The sequence below is a fragment of the Melopsittacus undulatus genome, chromosome 7 (genome assembly GCF_012275295.1).
Source record: "Melopsittacus undulatus isolate bMelUnd1 chromosome 7, bMelUnd1.mat.Z, whole genome shotgun sequence".
Taxonomy (NCBI): domain Eukaryota; kingdom Metazoa; phylum Chordata; class Aves; order Psittaciformes; family Psittaculidae; genus Melopsittacus; species Melopsittacus undulatus.
This window is the reverse complement of record NC_047533.1, coordinates 40,601,827-40,622,089: the sequence shown is the minus strand read 5'-3', so window position 1 is coordinate 40,622,089 and position 20,263 is coordinate 40,601,827. Positions and strand designations below refer to the sequence as shown.

Genomic DNA, 20,263 nt, shown 5'->3' with positions numbered 1-20,263 from the left:
TTTCCTGTCAGTAACTTGTTAATCATGTGTATTACTTACCTAAACAATAGGAGTTTGGGTTAAAAGCTTTTCAGCACACAAGTACTACTCTTTAAAATGAAAATATTTCAGAATATTAACCATTAAGATATGCAACCAGCATTTTGTCCAGAGAACAAAAGGAAACGTGCCTACTGAACCAAGACCCTGACTAAATAAAGTCTTCTGTGATTGAAAGAGAAATGACGATACTTTGTTTATAAAGCTAAGAGCTATACAAAACAATTTACACGACAAAATTAAAATCTGTATGCAAAGGCTTCTTCCTGTTCACTTTTGTAGCTCTTGCTTGTTTTCTTCAGCACTCTGCAGTGCAACAGCACAAAAAGAAAAGCCTGAAATCAGGTCAACTAGCTATTCAGCCTTTTTTGGACACCCTAGAAAACATATTAAGTCACACAAACAGGCAGATAAGATGCTGACTGAGATTACTTAAATTAGGCACCTACCTGTCTTTGCTTTCATATGTAAAGGCTTTCAGAGACATGATGCTTAGGAGCTTCAGTAAATCCTGCTAAGGACTCATCTAATTTTTAAATCAGCTGAGTTTTTAGGCACCTACTCAGTTTGGAAATACATACCTCAACATCTTTTCCCATATATTTAGAAAACAGGTGAACTAGCATTTTATATCACTATATGAGAATGTAAAGCTTAATTTATGCTAAATGACAAAACCCTATGTCTACTTGAAACACGATTACCAGTAACTTTAAAAAATATTAATAATAATGCTTCTAGTCATTTTTTTTGTGTAGAAAAAAATAATATATTACCTCATATCCAAATTAATATTTCAACATTCCTTGAAGACAATAAATTCTGTAAAAAACAAGATATTTCAAATACAAAAAATTATAAAAAATATTTAGTGCTTTTTAAAAACTGATTAACAAAAATATAACCATATTACTCCTACCTATATTATTCCTTCTGATCTTGGCTTATTCCAATATTATAAACAGTGATGCAGTTTGAAATCATACAAAAAGCTTCTTGTAAGCATGCTTAATATTAAAAATAAATCTTTCTGACATATACACACATACACTAAAATCTATAAATTCTGGCTCTCAGAGCTCTTGCCTGTTCAGTCCAAATTTCAGCACTTCATCAGGCTCCTTGTTACAAACTTTTTCATCATTTTTAGCAGACCCAAGCTACAGAAGTACAGAATGTAACTCAACACTGTATGTACATGAGATCCTTGGTGTATCTCATTGCTTGTATTACCGTTGTGTAATTTGGAGGAAATTTCTTAAAAAAAGAAAAAGAAATACCATTCAGAGAAAACTAACTTTGCATTTTTCAAGGTCGTACTTCAAACTTGAAAAATTAACATTCAAAGAAAAATCTAAACTGTTGAGCAAATCCATTTAATTCTCCAAAACCATCACCTTAAAAACTGATGACTACTTTGGTGCAAATTCAGCTTTCAGCTGACATGCAAATTTCTGAGGAATGGCAATGGTAAAGTAAAAGTAATGGCAAAGCTATAAAGCCTTATAAAAGACACAAATAGCTTGTAAAAGCATAGAATTTTTTGTTAAAAGAATCAGCTTATTGCTCATTAGCATGCATTATCACTGTATTTTTAATGTGGTATGGCTTCCTAAACCATGCTGGCTGATTGCATTACAAATTAAACAAGTCCAATTTATCTAATTGCATCTAAACTGAAATATTTATAAAGTTATATGTGAGCTAAAATAGCATCTAAAGGGCATGCTCATTAGTCTTCAATTACAGGAAGAATAATGAAAGTAATAAAAGTAATGTGAATGGACCTAGCTAGTCCATGCTGGATTATCCTGCCCAAGTTTCTAACACATTTAAACTATAATATATGAACTGGGGGGATTGGAGGGGGGAAGGTGAAAGCTTCATCAATAAACTATAGAATCACCATTTAAACCAGAAGTTAGACACCCCCAGGCACTTTCAGTTTTCTTAGCATCACATTGTCACTACAGCTGTCTACTCTGTTTTTTCACCCACCCAAAAATGTATGCTAAAATTCATTTGAACCCAAAGTATTAGATTCTATTTATTAAACAGTCAGAAACAGAAGGCTCCATGTGCTATCAGTGAAGGAATTTTTTTATGAAATTCCACATTCATAATAGTTCGTCCTGTCAGGAAAGAAACATACTGTTGTACAAGTGGGAGTTAATATGCCAAGTATGGCTGGCTTTCCTTATATTACATATATATCTCTTTTTGAACTTAAAGAGATTTATGTGCTGTATAAACATACAGAACTGTGCCTAAATCCTTCTACTTTTAGAAGTATATCTAAAATATACACAGGATTTCCCTGCTCTGTGTCAAGACACATATGGATTAAAACCACGACAACATAAAGCCAAGTCTTCACATATCATGTTCTGAAGGAAGAGACAGATTGATAAGTTTTGCTGCAAAACTCTTACTGTTTTCTTCTAGTAAGTCCATGGTGACCTACGATGTTCCTTTATTTTCTGGAACTCTGCTGTCATTCAGAAGACCTACCTCTGATACTCAGTCATTTTTTTCAGATCTCTGTCTCCCTCTCAGTTCTCATCGATGTCCAGATCTGTTCTTTTGGGACTTAAGTTACTTTACTTTCATACTATTTTCCTTATTTACTCATGATCCCATCCAAGAGAACATCTATTTGTTATGAAATACTTGAGTTCATTTTGATTAATGTAGAAAAACAAGCAAGAGAGCATAAGCACTGTCTTAACTTGTACGAGAAAGGTCTATTATGTTCTCATAAATTTAGAGGAAAACAGCCATCTTAAAAGTCATTGAACATGTAAGTAAACAGGTTGGATGGTTCTTTTCTTTGCTAGAAATGACTGAAATTGAGGTAGATCACAACCACACCATTGAAGAAAACTGCTGAAGGTAGAAACAAGGCAAGTTTCCTGAAAGACTCTGTTCTCTGCTTTTTCAGAAGACCCTTTAAGGATTCTGTTTGAGAGCTGCCTAAAACATTTGAACATTTCTGAATATCAACTTTACATATCTTCAAAGTTTCTTCTTCCTTTTTTTTTTCTGTTTGTTTGCTCATTTTTCCCCTAAGAGGGAGGGCGGCAGATGCATATTAATGCTTCAGAGTCCTGATGTGAACATGCTGTGAAATTCACACAACCCAGAAATTTCTGGAAGAGTGTTTTCATATGTGGCTTTGGATATTTTAAAGTGACATTGCTTTGGGAGGAAAGCGGATGTGCATCCCATTAGAAAATCTGAATCCCAGATAGTTTTCTGTGGTTCAGTTGTATTATTTTATAGCCACAAACTTAATACACCCGAGCTGTGATAACATGTATTTGGTTGCTTGGGGGGTTTTTGGTACCATTGTGTGGCTACATATTTTATCCTACAGGATAAATTCAGGAAAATTATCACTTTTAAAGACATACATTTATTGACTTCCATGGCACTCTGGTGACAGAAAGAGAGCAAATGTGTTCTGAAAAAAAGTATAATCGTCCCATTCACACATCTATTACAAAACAAGAAATTTCTTTGTTGTTACATTTTCTTCCATTTCCTCATGTATCTGGACTACTGCCTTGTGTATGAGGACAATTTAGGCAACCATTGTTCTCCCTCACCCCTGGGATACTGGAAGGAATGTTCCAAGGAGAACAGAATGACATGCCTATGGTGGGAAGTAAGGCTGTCAGAAACATGAAAATAGAATACATCCCTCACCACTAAACTTCTTCCTTTCTAGTAAGTGCTTACATAGATTCTCCATACCATCTCCTTCACTGGTACAATCTTTGGGGTCTTCTTTCAGAGCATTATTAATGTAATATTTGAATGCTTTCACTGAGCCAAGATCTGAGCAAGTTTTCATGTTTGCCATTTGCTACTTTCATCTTCTTTAATACCACCATCTCTTTCATGGACACACCTTTGTCATGGGGAAAGAGCTTGCATGCCCTTGTGAGGTTGGGAGCTATGCTGGTGGTGGCATATGCCAGACAGGTCTCAACTGAAGGGTCAGAGAAATTGTGTCCATGGGCAGAATGGGCTCACTAGCCTTTGGGCAACCATCCTAGGAGGAGGACTACTCTAACTTCAAACCCAGGCAGATGGAGCTCATTTAGCTCTGTAAGGCCGTCCATCTAAGAGAAGGATATTCTAATCAAACCTACAACCTGCGGACTTTGCTGCCACCTTCCAAGCTCACTAGGCCCTGGCAGATAAACCTCAGGTGTAAAGAGTAGGGCCAGCTCTGCGCACGCTGTGCCTCACCTAAAAAATCCACTGCGCAGGCCTGAAGTTTTTACCCACACTTGCAAAGCCCTGTAGCGACAGGCGAGGGACAGAACTGCAGGTGATACGGTGCACTGGAGGTTGCAGACCCAACCCTGCATGCAGGTGGGTCAGGACACTGGTTGCTAGAGACTGACCCAGGAGATGACGGTCTTGTTCGGCAGCATCCTGAATGACCAACCAGCCTTTTTCTCAAGGAGAGCACTGCTTGTTCCACATGGAGAGAGGCCTAGAAAAGGTGGCCTAACCAAAGCTCATCTCACCTTCCACCTGGCTGGCTAGCCGTGGCTGACAGGCATCTTCTGTTGAGGTCAATTGTGCTTTTTACAGCTGGATTTGCCTATCCCACATTGGCCTTTTTAGCCATCAGTATGCTTGTAGTAAGTGTGGGTAAACCCCTTCCCAAATCTTCGTTCATGAAGTCAAGCCATGATGATGATGAATACCACCATCACTCTACAAGCATAGATATGCCAGTGGCAGCACCTGTGTCCAGGTCCTATGCATTTCTGCCTGTGTATGAGAGGGATAAATTCTAGAAAAGAATTCTTGTGCCAAAATCATTCTGATTATTTATCTGTATTTATAGTTATGATATTTCGAATACTGTTTTCAAAAGATTAACTTCTGCTGGTTAAAGCTACCATTCAGAGAAAGGCTGTTCACCAGAGAAGTATAGATGCCTCCAATGCAACATTAACAGTTTCAGAAACTTGAATCTTTATCTATCTTCTCAACTTCATTTTAAGCAATTTGATTTTTCTTGTTTTGCTGGCTGTCCCATTTGACAGTTAATATCCAGGTTTAGATTTTCATGTATAGGTTCTCAATCTGAGTTTTTTCCGTATTCATTATTTTGTATCGATATACTGCTGCTGTGACATAAGATTTAATAAACCCTGACACTTGTTTTACTTTCCCTTATTTGTCCTTTTATTTTATTGGTTTGTCCTTCCAGCCTCGATTGTTTATATTCTAGAGAAAACTGATTACTGTTCTAAAATAACAACGTAAAGGCACTATATAGATTAAGGCTCAAGAAAATATTTTCTAGTCCATAAAGCAGCATTTTTAAGTTTTGATAGAAGTATTAAAATTTATTTCTATTTTAATATAAATATACTATATAAATTTATATTAAGAAACACAGTATTCTGGAAATGAAAAAAGGAACAAAATTTAATTCTTGCTATTATAAATCTGTCATTCTAGTCCAAGATATATTGAGCTGCCAGGAATTTCAAAAAATAGAAGGTTCTATAAAATAATTTGTAATCTAAGATACCACCTCTATAAATTTAGCAGCTATTTAATTTTAACACAGTTGATAAAAAAGAACCACTATATACAGTTTGGAATTGCTAGTGCATCAGCCTATTTGGCAAATTTGATTAAATAAAGTGAGGCACCCCTCTCATGTTTCTCTTTTTTTGAACATAATATCCTATCTGTTTCAAGTTTCCAGATAAAACTTCAGGCATTATTGGTAAAACCCACTGATGACAGAAGCTGGCAATCCATGGTTTCATTACCTGATATTTTATTAACCTTTTTAAGCATATAAACAATGATTTTCCAGTATTTCTGTAAAGACCAGTTTGTCCTGATAAAGTACATTCCATGGATCAAACAAGCAAGATACATTTTGTCTCAATGGCTACCTGTCAGTGTCCTAAAAAAAATGTTTATTTCATCTGAGCTGCACTCCATGTCCTTTTTATTTCCATATTAATCCCAGGAAAGATGAAGCTAGAAAAAAAGCTGCAAGAGCTGTCTCGGCAGCAGTGACCATGGGTTTTTCTGTAGAATACATAGTACGCCACACATATAGGGGTACCAAAACCCGATGCCACAGGACTACTTGAGTATTTCTATAAACTTTCAAGTGCTAAAGTTTACAGAAATGCAGAAAGTAAAACTAGACTAACAAGTGTAAAACACATACAAGTGTTATTTACAGGCTATTAAGTAAAAATCATTTTAACACCACCCTGGTAAGGATGTGGCATGATCTCTATGCTGAATTTCTTCTCATATAATAATCCATGTTCACTTTGAACACTCCACATTTCAGCAGGTATTATTTTTATTTCAACATTCTTGTAATGCTAATAATGAATATCTTACATCTGCTACTTTTCTTTCACACTGACTGCATGTGACTAACTGTAGGCTGAGAACACAGTAAACCTAGCATAACAAAATGATATAGGAAACAAAACAAGCTTACCTGATTCTGGATCAGTTTAACTTAGAAGTTAACCTTTCCTTCTACATTGCCTACCTATTATATAACCATTTTTCTCTCCAAAACAAAAAATATGTGTGAAATACCTACAGTTACAGAATTTGTCACTAACATTTGCATGGCTTTGGCCAGAAAAGGGAGGGCATACTCCCAAAGTACTGTCCATCCAACAACTGCCAGCTGCCTGGCTGCGTTCTACAATACCATTTACTGACTTGTTTTCAGAAAATGTATTCTGCAATTTGCCATAGTCATTGACAAATGCATTCTAAATACAGAAAACTGCTATATAAACTCCTACTGGAGCTTGATGACACAATGAAACTAAACTTTGCATTGAGTAAAGGAACACAAATATTCATCTTTATGTCAATTTTTAAAATGACTGCTCCTGAAATAACCTTGCGAGGACAATTTAATTCAACTGCACCATAGAATATGAAATCATAACATCACTGAAATGAAAATAATTATCTACAGTTAGTACAGATCCCCTGTGGTCATTAACTTTTTTAGCATTATTTATAGACTTCTGCAGAAACACTTCAAGCCAGACCATAAGAAGCCATAAGGGTCCTTCTGCATATAGGACAATTTAGAATACAGCATTCCCATATGATAAAATAGGAAATTACCAATGAGGTTAAAACTGGCTGTGATGTTTATATTACATTAGGTAGAGCATTACCTTCACATGGAACAACAAAAGAAATGCTAAATAATAGCATCATCTAATGTCTAGTAAGATGCAAGCACATTTCAAGCTCTTAAGACATAGACAGGAGATTACTGTGAATGAAAAAAAGAGTATTTTCAAATTCCTAAATTAAAACTTTAGGTCATATTATTACTGGAAAAAAAATTGTTTTCCTGGTAGGTCAAAAAGTCCAAAGCTCAGAGCCTCCAGTATCCAGGTGTAGGGCTTAGATTTTTTTTTTTTTAATTTTTTAAAGGAAAACTAAGATTCTTGACCAGTTCGCTATAAAGAAATACATTTTCAGCTCGTAAGAACAACATTTTCCAATGTAAGATTTAGGATAAAAGCATAAAAATTGTTGAGGAAGCACTAGTTATATTTGATGTTTTCATTTTACCATGAAGAAAACATCCTCAGAGCAGATACTTAGGGCTCAATCCAGCAGCCAGTCACTCCTGGAAACTCCAATCCTTTTTTGTCAAATTCAGACATAGATTGAGATTGTAGGGAAGAAGAAAATTCAGTACAGCAAATACTAAGTCTAAAATCTTTAAGTCCTGGAAAGCATAATAAAAATATTTTCCTTAAAATGTTATATAGAAGTTTTTTCTTTATTAGTAATAAACCAAGCTTCTCCATCAACTGAATCTAGAACAATCACCATTATTATTATTATTACTACATTTCTCTTGAAGCACTGGATATTATGTTAGAAATACTTTGTTAAGGAAGGACATGGTGTCAGTATAACAGAGCACAGCAGTTTCCCATGCACTACTGCATGCCATTTTTGACAAAAATGGGTTCCTCAAGAGTACTGAAAGTTTTAAGAGAGGATGCTAAACAAATTGGCCTATTTTCAGCATTAGGAAGTCCCTCCACCTCACAGGTTTCACCTGAGCACTGTACTAATGCACTCACATGGATTCTGGACTTCAGCATGAACAAGCCAAAACTTTTCTCCAAAACAGACTGGGTAAACTGACTAGTATTTTTTTATTCACTATTCTGTCTCCAAATAAGTATAACAGAAAAGACAAGAAGGTCCATGAATACAGAAGGAAGACTTGCTTATAGCCTTCAAATACATAGAAGGCATGTTGCAAAAAGGAATGATATGCAACAATTATTTACACTATTACAGTATTTTTATGTGGCTATGTTACATTTATGGCTATGTGCTTGGAATGTAATGCATCCCCATAATTGTCAACTGGAAAATCTGACTTAACATATTTATCCTACCTCCAACTGGGGAAACACAACAATTTTTTCCTTGCTCAAAATCCTGTCTTGGTGTCTGCTGCAGACAGACTTAACCTAGAGCTGTGTCATATTGTGGAGCACTCTCATACTGTGCTGCTTTGGGTATTACTGTTTCATGCTGCTTAGAATTTGCTACCGTTTTGCTTTTTTGCCTTACAATATACAAGAACTGCCATTGGCTTCAATTTGCAATATATATTTTAGTTAAAACAAATAAATGTTGATTTGTGTTACAATACAATATTTGATTTTCCAAGAGCTGGAATTGACTGGAACAATGAAAGAATAATTAAGTTCTTTATTTAATTCTTACCTGAGAAGAGTATGTGTGACCATCTGATCCACAAACAGGATTGGTATAAACTACTGGACACTGCTTGCAGTTTGATGAAATAGGACCACCCCTCCACTGTTTGTGGCCTAAACCAGCCTCTTTCATACTGTAAGTAAACAAAAAGTATGTAATTCTGATAAGTAGTAGTAAAAACATAACATATTCAGGGTATTTTAATGAGCCTTTACAAAAAGTATGCCATACATAATTTCAACTATTAACAATTTCAATTTTCTTCTAAGTAAAGGGCTGCCACAGTCTTTCATATACAGTTGTTCACCTTTGTACCTTGCTGTAACGATATCTGACACCTGCATATTCTTTCACTTTCTTAGTAGAGGATGATGATGAAGATGATGCTTTGGTGACTTTTACACTTAATGATCAGTGAAAGATGTGTGACCTGTGTAGTATTTACTTTTTTGCTGTTATTAAATAGTATGAATGGAGCTGTTGTATTAATACTGGTGGTTTTAAAGCTAACATTTAAGTACTAGAAAATTACATCATAAATGCTACAGAAACAAGTAGGTGGTCCTTCAGAGTACTGTTTGCCCCACTTTGACCACAGCTTTTCACAGCTTACCTTTTGTAAAATTCAGACTCTAGCAGCCAATGCAAAGTTCAAAGGAAAAAAAAAGAAGGTGCACTGGAGCACAGAACTGATCTGCTTTATCTGTTAATGGCTTTCATATAAATAGGAAAATAGAACAATAATGCATGATGTTTATACTGTGTTTTCTGCTTGGGATCTTATTGAGGTGTCTAAAAATGATTATGCTTATAATACAGGAATGACTTTTCAGGACATATTCAAGTACTAAATGTTCAAATTAAAAAAAAAAACTCAAAATCCTTTTAAATGGAGCAGAACTTTTTGAGGTTGGTTCATCTACAGATAAACAAAAACTATTTTACTAATTAGTCATGAAATGCTGTTTGAGAAGAACTTGACTGGACTAATAAAAAGAAGTGAAATAAAGAGAAAATAAACTCCTCATCCTTTGTTTTTATGGTGTTCACAGTACAAGGCTAAAAGCACACACTTAACAGTAAACTGGTGATTATCAAAACCAAAAACATTGCCAAGCTATGCTAACGTTTTCTGTGCTGTTCATAATTTGGGCTCTAAATGTGGTCTTTAAGAAGAAAAAAAAAAAGCATGTCAGTTAGAAGTTTACATTCATTTTGTTGTGTGGCGAAATTTTGAATTGCGCAGTTTTTTTACAGTGTAAACAGGAACTCGAAATGTTGTACACAGAAATTATCAGTTACTTCTTAAAAAACTGGTAATAGCTTCAAGTACATGTAGCATAATGAGCGGGTTTTATGTCCAGCAGCAAGTATATAAAAAAGGAAAAAATTGAAACATATCACCCTAATTAATAATAAACAACAATCCTGTCTGCTGAGTTACATCATTTAAACACTCAGAACAAACCATTTTATTTCTATTATAGTAAAGAAAAGCAAAGTTGAACTGTATCTCTGTACATGTACAGTATAGAGTAATAACCTGACTATTGCTGCTCCTCTCACTTGTCTGACAGCTTTCCAGACATCCACATGAGCACAGCATAATCAGATTTCTAAATGGCTTCTCTTACTTATTACTTTTATACCTCCCAGTTTTCCAGAAGTGCCCCAGCAGCCTGAGGTTACTGCAGGACCAGAGTCCCAGCTATCAACCTGATGCAATTTCTGTTTATCTGAGATACAGTAACTCTAAACCACTGCATAAATCATTTGCAAAAGTTCCAGATATCAACAGGGAGAACACCACTGATATCAGCAAAAATCAGAAACTGGAAGCAGGATTTGTGAGACACACAGGGACTGTTGGGTGTAGATGCTAAAACATATCAAAGAAAGGACCAGTGGTGACTACAGGTCACCAAAAGCATTATCTGCACCCTTGTACATGCCCTCAACAAGAAAATACACAAGAAAAAATAAAAGGAAGGAAAAGCGAATCATGTGTCTCAGAAGGACCACAAAGAAGGTGGACACGAGAACAATCTCAGTACACGGAAATCACAGGTCTGTGACAGCCAGTGGAGAGGTATAAAGAAAACAGAAAATATGTTATCCAGTCAGATAGATCACCTTCTCTTCAACTAACCTCTGCTATGTTAGCCTTTTAAAAGCAGAATGTCCCAGGGTACTCATTTACGGTGAAGAGAGTCAAGTTTCCTATTATACAAAACTCACCTGAGACCAGTAGATCTCTTATCAAAATCTAATAATAACTTTCCTGTAATATCTGTATTTTTTTAAATTGGAATGGAAGGTATAATTATAAATAAATTATAAATAATAATGTCTGGAATGTGTCAGTCCAGAGACACCTGGTCATGGAAATTCTTTGTATGGACATCTGTTCAGAAACTTTAGTACGATGATGTGGAAACTATACTCTGTATTATTAGAACTATTTAACAACTATTTCTTGTCAGTCACTGAGATGACAGGCAAATATGAAAAGTCAATTAAAAACATTTTTAATACTACTTATGGTAGATACATACATTTCATAAAATATATTAACAATGTCTTTTAAGTATGTACACATTTCCACTCACCGTTCTTTAACCACATCATATTTGTTCCTGTTGACTATTTCTTTGTTACCAGGTGCTGCGTTTATGTTTTGTTAAAGCTAGGCAATGGGTGTACATACTATTCTATAATTCTATGACATGGAAATAACTGAAAAACTACTATGATGATATAAATCATGCTGAATTAAAATCACTGGTGCATGTGCACAATGTCATGAAATAACACAGAAAGTCTGCTCAACTACAATATAATTTGTTATAATTTACTTGAAATATGCAGTTAAAGCAATGTATTTTTACATTTTTAAATGTCAGGGAAAGAATAATAAACAAAGAAATCAGTTACTTGACTATTAAGAAATCACTTCTCTTTCTATCTTGCTTGTATTTATTACTTTTGATTCTATATGCAAGACCACCCATACCACTACAACTTGCAGTTACTAAAATCCTGCCATTAATTTTTTTACCAGCTGGGCTTAAACCACGACACCACTGCAATCACTAAAAATGTTCTTGGATTTGTTAGTATTTTGTCACAATAAATATATGATGCCACATAAAAGTCAACCTCTTCCACTGAAAAGTCTTAATTTCCTGAAAAGGGCTTTGGGATCTGCCTAATAAAGATCTATCAGTGCATACACAAGCTCCACCTTATGTGACACTGTTAACACCTAAAGCGTAAAATTAAGTATATGGGTTTAATTTACCAGCAACACTTGTGAGCGCATTAATTTGCATACACCAAATTGTACATCTGATTTCAGACTACATATGGAACTGCAAGCCTAGAAACATAATTAGCCAATCTGCCCAATTATTCTAGTCTATATACCTGTTTGCATACATAAACTTACCTTCCTGTATACAGTGATTGTGTCTGCAAATACTTTGAGAATGCCTGAAGTAACCATTGAAAATTTAGCTGCAAGCAACTCTTAAGCAACGTGACTTACGTAATGACATCTATAAAATGCAAGAGTGCCCAATTCACTTGGAAAAATTATACTGCATAGCTAGATTTGAGAATCTTCAAACATAGGTCTTCAAATATAGACTGATGCAAACAAATCTGAGTTACTAAACCCCCAATTTTTCAAAGAACATTTGCAATTCTTGTCCGATAGCTACATTTGCATTTTTTAGAGATTTCAGAACTATTCCAATTGAAAGACTGCCTGATTATGTTTTGCCATGGTCTTTGGGGGACACAATCAGGCTCTGTCAGATTAATGTAATCTGAAAAAAAAAAACCACTTATATTGCAAAATCCAATTTGGTTTCATTAGAGTTGAATGGATTTACTTCAAAAGTTACCTTATCATGTTAAAGCACCCTGGAAGAAAATGATAGCTGTCAATATATTGTTGAAATGTTTCTTTCAAATGCCAGAACAAACCAAGACATTACTGCCTGTCTCTGTGTATGTCTATATTAGCCTTGTTTCATTATTTTGCACAACTCCTAACAAATACAAGAGAAATCACTCTTAAGAAACCAACAATAATTGAATAAACCTAAGACAAAAAATACCCAAAGGCTAATAAAGTTACTATGGCAATAAAAAATATTTTAGCAACTTTAAATTAACAGTAGTGGCAAGATGTTTGCAATTCTTGATGAACCACCATAATGCTTAGCAGGTGCATGTGAGATTATATTAATTCAGCTATTATTTTTCCCCAGTATCTGCACCCAACGTTAGGTTAGAAAACTGAGCATCATCTATCATTTTTGTCATGATCTTTAAGCATCACTGTATTATTTCAGAGTATTTCTTTCTGTGCATGTAGGAAGAAAATGCTGTTTACTGAACTACACAGGAGAAGGAAAACAAGATATCTTAAAGATACAAGTTCTTACTACCTCCTTCCACCTACATATATTATTAAAAAGTCAGCGCTTTAAGGTACTTTTTTACCTTGTTGTCATATAGCTCCATTATTTTCATCACTATTCTGCCTACTTTGTCAGGTAAAAGAAACCACTATCTTATTCTAAATAGCTATATATTAAACCAAATTCTAAACAAAAGAGCCGTATCTATTAAAAAAAAAACAACACAACAACAAACAAACAAAAACACACAAAACAAACAACAGCTTCAGGTAATGCTGAACGCTGCTGAAATTTCCTGGAATAATATTTACTTCACTTTTATTGAGTGAAATTAGTTAGTAGAGTATTTAACAAGACAGAAGAAGAAAGAATGCACAGCAACACGCAAATCATAAAATGGTTTGGATTGGAAAGAACCTTAAAGATCATCTAGTACTAACAAACCTGCCATGGGCAGGGTCACCTTCCACTACACCAGGCTGCTCAAAGCCCCATCCAACCTGGCCAGAGACGGGGCAGCCACAACTTTTGGGCAACCTGTGCCAGTGTCTCACCATCCTCACAGTAAGCTTCCTCCTAATATCTAATCTAAATCTTCCCTTTTTCAGTTTAAAGCTATTCCCTTTGTCCTATCACTATATGCTCTTGTGAAAAAGCCCCTCACCAGCTTTCTTGTAGGTTCCCTTTAGATACTGGAAACTGCTATAAGGTCTTCCTGGAGCCTTCACCTCTCCAAGCGGACAAGCCCAACTCTCAGCCTGTCTTCATAGAAGAGCTATTCCAGCCCTCTGAACACTTTGTGGCCCTCTGGACTTGCTCCAACAGGTCAATATCCTTCTTATGTTGGGGACCATAGAGCTGAACACAGTTCTCCAGAGGAGTCTCACAAGAGCAGAGCAGAGTAGAAGAATCACCTCCCTTGACCTGCTGGTCACACTTCTCTTGACGCAGCCCTTCACAGCGTTGGCTTTCTGGGCTGCGAGCACACACTGTTGGCTCATGTTAAGTTTCTCATCAACCAAAATACTGAAATCCTCCTCAGGGCTGTTCTCAATCTATTCTCCACTCATCCTCTATTTGTGCTTAGGATTCCACTGACCCACATACAGGATGGAGAAAGGAGGTAGTAGGACCTTGAAGTACCACCTTACCCTGTGAGTGGTCCATCCATCAAACCCATGCTTCGTCAATTTAAAGACAAGGATGTCATACAGGACAGTGTCAAATGTATTGCTTAAGTCCAGGTAGATGACATCAGTCAATCTTGTCTTAGCCACCAACACCACAGTCATGTTGTAGAAGGCCACCAAATTTGTCAAGAACCATTTGCCCTTAGGGAAGCCATGCTGGATGGAGAATGGATTGAGAGCAGCCCTGAGGAGAAGGACTTAGGGGTGTTGGTTGACAAGAAACTGGAACACGAGCTGGCAGTGTGAGCTCGTGGCCCAGAAACACAACTGTATGCTGAACTCCATCACAAGGATGTATGGTAGAACTAGATGATCTTAAGATCCTTTCCAAGCCCAACCATTCTATGATTTTATACTTTTAGGTTGCATGTAATCTGCTCATACATTGCAAAAATTGTTTGAACAAAGTGGTCCAGAGAGGGAAAATTAAAACTATAGGTCCAGAAGTAAAGAACACAGTGGAAGAAGACCTTGGATGATGCAGGCATTTTTGCATGGCAAAGCAATTCAATTATCACAGAAATTCTGATTTGGCTCTTCAGCATACATTTTTGGGCCTCCAACATGAGATATGAAGAATTCTATAATGCACAGAACAAACACTACCTCTAGAAGACAGTTAAAATAGGCATTGATCTCTAGATTATTCATACCTTTTTCAGTTCTTTTAATGTTGGCAATTTTGTTACACTTGTACTATCTTTCAACAAAGCAATAGGATTTTTTTTACAGTAAAGGGTCTTATTTCTCTAGAGGCTATTTGCTATGCAGACATCCACCTGACATCACATGAACCTACAGAGCATCCGAAACTCTGCGCCATCTAGAGGCTACACTGAGAAATCCTTTCATCACTATAACAATCATTAGCAAAGATCATTACTTAATAGATATATGCAACGTAAGAAGATAACCCCTCCCCAACATAGCCTGGGATACAAGTTAACTTCCTACAGGCTTCAAAGTTGACATCATCAAATGCAAATGTCATGTTTATCACTTCTACAGTAGAATGGCAGTGAATTTTCATTGAGCGAAGTTAAGATACAACACTTTTAATTCATACCAGTTGTGTGTAGGTTAGAGTTTAAAGATTGTTGCTAAAATGTTGGTCCTGTTGAATTTAGCAAGAACACTTACATTGCCTCTTGGTGGGTGATAGTTTTAGGCTGTTGCATCAGGCTCCACATATCAAAACTACCTAGCTTCAAAACGCTAGGCTTCTATAGCGACAACAGAATGATCCCTAAAGATTATAAAGGTCTTTTGGACTAATTCAGCAGTATTAGACACAGACCTTGAATCACAAAATAACATATAACTCTGCCAATGAACACAACCACTGCATCAGCATTAGCAAACAGATACCACAGGATTACACATACAGAGTGAAACATCAGGTGCTGAGACACTAAAGACCATGCTTTGGGGGAAAGTGGTGATGGGCTGCTTTTCTGTATAGTTTGTTAACTTTGAACTCACTCTCGTATGGCATGCTGGCACGCATTAGGTAGGACCCTGGAGCACCTGTTGTGTTTTTCCATTGGAAATTTCATACACCCTGAGAGCCATTCCACTATTAAAACCAAAGCAATCTAAGTGAGATGATCAGGTTTTCCCACAGTCGCACACTCCCAATTGAACCAAACCATTAATGTAGACACACAGGGGGTTTTGCTGCCCTTCCAGTTTTTATCTTTCCTTCATTTTTTTCAAACCTTTTTTTTTTGAGGAAAACTAAAATTTCTTTCTAAAAGAACATTACATTACTCTATTAGCTTCACTGCACCCCAATCAACCTATCCAGAAAGAAGAGCTCATTGTAACACAGAATACCAGGAAAATTCCCCCTTTTCTTTCACTATTTTTTGTTTTTAACTAGAACAACAATTTACCAAGTTTGTATCTTTGTAAATTACAGCATCACTGTCAAAACCCTCTTCCTTCTAAGAGCCAAACTGCTCCCCTTACAACACAAAAACCACTACCTGATAATTTGAGCCAGCATGTACTACACTCTCATCCCTCACTTTTTCTCCAGGCTCCAGAGACTGAATAAACATCTGTAAAGCTACAAAGGAAGAAAAAGTTGGATAGCAGACACACAGAAACATATTAAGACCCGATGCACACATCCATCCACGTGCAACAACAATTCCTATGGATTACATAAACAAATCAAGGCCTTCACACTTGTTTTCTCCCTTTTCATGATGAAAATTATTTCTTCACCAAGTTCCCAGGGGCAGATGTGGTCAAAAGGGCTACAGCAAAACAATTTAGAAAAACCCCATTACCCTCAGAAGTAAAATGAAACTGCATGAATACAAGATGCTAAAGAATCATAGGCTCTGAATCCAGACTATGCAATATCCCCACAATCTTTTTTTCTTTAAGATACCTCATACAACAATACAAAACGTAATCTACCAGTTACTTGCCTATCCTGTTTTGTTAGCTCTGTGCAGAACAAACTAATATAATGATCTGGGCTAAGACCTAGTTTAGCAATAATTATAAAAATCTGTTGGGTGTAATAGCCATAAATTATCACAGCAAATAATTTCTGACAAAATACATCATAAAATGATACAGCAAAGCTGAGGCCATATAATAGTAGGAACAACTACTATTAGAAGTTTTCAAGGATTACTGTTTTCAGAAACTGTACAGAACATGAAAAGACCCCTGTACATGAAAGAACTTTACTGTGATCAAAACTCTGTATATTCGGTATGCAAAGCAAAATGTTACTCAAAGGCTGGTAATTTTTTTTGCTCTCCAGTGCAACATTTTGAAGGATATATTTTGTAGCTATGTAAAAGTAAAGAAAATAAAATCATGGGGGAAAGAAGAGTGAAGTTACAGAAAAAGGTATTTCAATTATTTGAAATTATATGAATACTTACTGTCATTTAAATGATAAAGATGCTTTCTTTGCTAGTTATTATTTTCACATATTGTAGATGGTGAAAAATCACCTTGGTAATACTGACTTCTTAATTTTTAAGCTTATCAACTCAGCTACTATTTTTCCTAATTCCCATTGTTTAGATAACTTTTGCCATTTCATAAAAATATTAACCTAAGCATGACAACTTTCCTTTCAGTGAATATATGCATTTTTACTCACCCAAACAGGCAGTGAGAAACCCAGAATCTCCTAACTTTCATAGTCATTTAAGTGCCATTTTTAGAAAATGGCTTTATATTTTTAATCTATAAAATCTTAAAAGTTCCATGATATCTCCATGATAACAACCAATGGTTAAAGCTTTCACAAGCACTACAGAAACTGACAGAAATAAAGTTAAGCAAGTTTAAATAGCTCCAGTGACTACATGGGATGCTAACAATTTTCACTGATTTTGGAACTGAAGCCTCAGATTATTTTGTACACATTTTAGTTGTTATAATGTACAGACAAAATTAAAAAATAAAATTGAGATTCATACACACAGACACCACACTTTGGTAAAGCAATAATGTACTATTTCAGAAAGACTTTTAATAGGGAATGTTAACTTACGAACTTCACCTTTTCATGACTTACCAAGTATGCAAATGTATTTAATGAGTGCTTTCTATGTTGCTGAAAATGCAATTTTATAATCGTTTCACTTAAGAGTTATCACCTTTTCTGAAAAATGTTTTAATTTTGTAAAGCTGAAAGAATTATTAAGCAGCTCTCAAACACATAATTTTCTATTTGACCAAGACAGAACATTACATAGATTTTGTGTCAGCCTTGAAGTTTACCTCTTTAAATATAAATGTGTTCACTAGTGATTAGTGTTATTGTGAAAAAAAACTTAACAAATACATCAATTTGTGTTCCAAAAGAAAGCAGAGATTCTTCAACATTGTTTCTGATACAGACAACATAGAAGTGCAAATAATTTCCTTTTTCTTTTACATATTATTTAATAAAGCAGTATACTATTTTTTTTTCCTGAAGACAGAAACCGCTCCTTTTCAGTCAATGAAAATAATGTTAAGAACTAGATATAATAACCAGAAAATTGTGTCAAGTCTTACATTCTTAACAGTTTGTTTACCAGGAATCTAAAAGGCCCTAATAAAAAGCAAAGTGCACACATCAGATATCATTTAAATGTTGGTTCTATGTATCAGTATGTTTTGTATTAACAAAACTGCAGGGCTGTGTATTGGTTTAATTTTTTTAATGCTTACATGTCTATTATTGACAAAGAAGTCAAAGTTATTATTTCAGATGCTGTTTTGCATATTATGATGCTTTTGTTACCTGCATTTGATAGCCTGATTGCACACATGGTTCTCATCAGAAAGCATTTTAATGCCTGTAAGTCATAAAAATTAACTCAGAGAAGAATAACTGAAACATAAAAAAAATAAATAAATGAAAATAAATTAAATTAGTCAAATAACTAGGAATCACTTCTACAGTCCAAAGAAGACAAAAAGTGACAATATTTTGATTACTATTACTATTAGAATGGTCACTCCTATAAGATTTACTATTCTGAGTATAAATACAGAAAAATTTGCACTAGAAAATAGCTGATTTTCCTATTGGTTCAAAACACTGGCTGCTACAAAAATTTTCTTTCTCTGTTATAAAGGTAGATTGATATTCCACACATCACATTCAGAACCCTGCTGACAGAGTGATTCTCAAACAATAATCCTCACTGCTTTGCAAGTACAAGTTGCACTCTTGTGGCCCATACTCCTAGCTCTTTCTTCTCTCACACTGGATCAATCCCAGTGTTTGCTTGACAATGAAGACACAAAATAAGGTAGTCCATTTATAAGCATCAGAATATATATTTCAAAATCTGAAAGAAGGATTTCCATTTTCCCCTTTTATTATCATCATCAAACATGTCTGCTGTGCCAGTCACTTGAATTTGAGAGTCAGCAGGCAACCTAAAACTTTTATTTCTTTGAATACTTAAAAAGTTTATTTGCATTCTTCAAAACTTTATATTCAGCTCTTCAAGTAGGTAGAAAATATCAGTTCAACATCAATTTCAAAAGAACACATTTTTCTTCCTTCTGAATAGTAAGTACAGAAGAAACATTTTTGCAAAGTGATTCATGTATTATTCGAGTTAAAATAATGCATAGCGTGACCATTTAAGCTTTTCATTTTTTCTGTACCTGCTCATTTTTCTCCAAAATCTCATCTGTTTGTGTACTTTTTATAAACTATCCATTTCATGTAGTAAAAAAAAAAAAAATCTCTTTTCTACAAGGAAGGCATTCTCGTATTCCTAAACTAAAGCTTTTATGAATGCTGATGTGATTTTACCATACATTACATACAAAACTTTAACTTAAGTTTAAAAATGAGATTGCAAAGTCAAAGCAGATATTATTTGGGGCTGCCTACTGACAGCAGCATGATCTTAGACCTGCTTTATTTTCAGATCATGAAATGAAGAAGAGTCTCAGATCACCAGTCTATGATTCTACCATCTTACTTAAGCAAAGTGGCAAAATTCAGAACTAGAAGAAACAGATTTCCAAGTGTTATACATTATTAGTCTGACAGACAGCAAGAGAATAAATTGGTGAACATGTAACAGTAAAGACCTGATGAAATAATGTTTTAGCTTTCTCTCAGGATTTCCATTTCACATTTGTTATTTATCTCAGACAAATATATTTGCCTTTCTTGGCTTTACAGGGTCAGCCCAACCTGTTTAAAAACCTCCAATTCCATTAAAACCAGCTTCACTTGTAAAAGTCTCTACTAAATCAAAGTGATTTCTTTCGGCTTGAAGTAGGTTTGGGTAGGGAGGAGGGTTTTTTGTTGTTTCT

The 20,263-nt window shown here is 35.2% G+C and overlaps 1 protein-coding gene across 2 annotated transcripts in view; it reads right to left on the bottom strand.

The window, feature by feature from the left end:
• The window catches only part of SPOCK3 (SPARC (osteonectin), cwcv and kazal like domains proteoglycan 3), a 179,945-nt gene that overhangs the window by 58,230 nt on the left and 101,452 nt on the right, over nucleotides 1–20,263 (bottom strand). For both annotated transcript variants that reach the window (XM_034064685.1, XM_034064686.1), the window contains exon 5: nucleotides 8,842–8,968. In XM_034064685.1, the coding sequence (XP_033920576.1) occupies nucleotides 8,842–8,968 (127 nt within the window). The remainder of the gene's footprint in view (nucleotides 1–8,841; nucleotides 8,969–20,263) is intronic.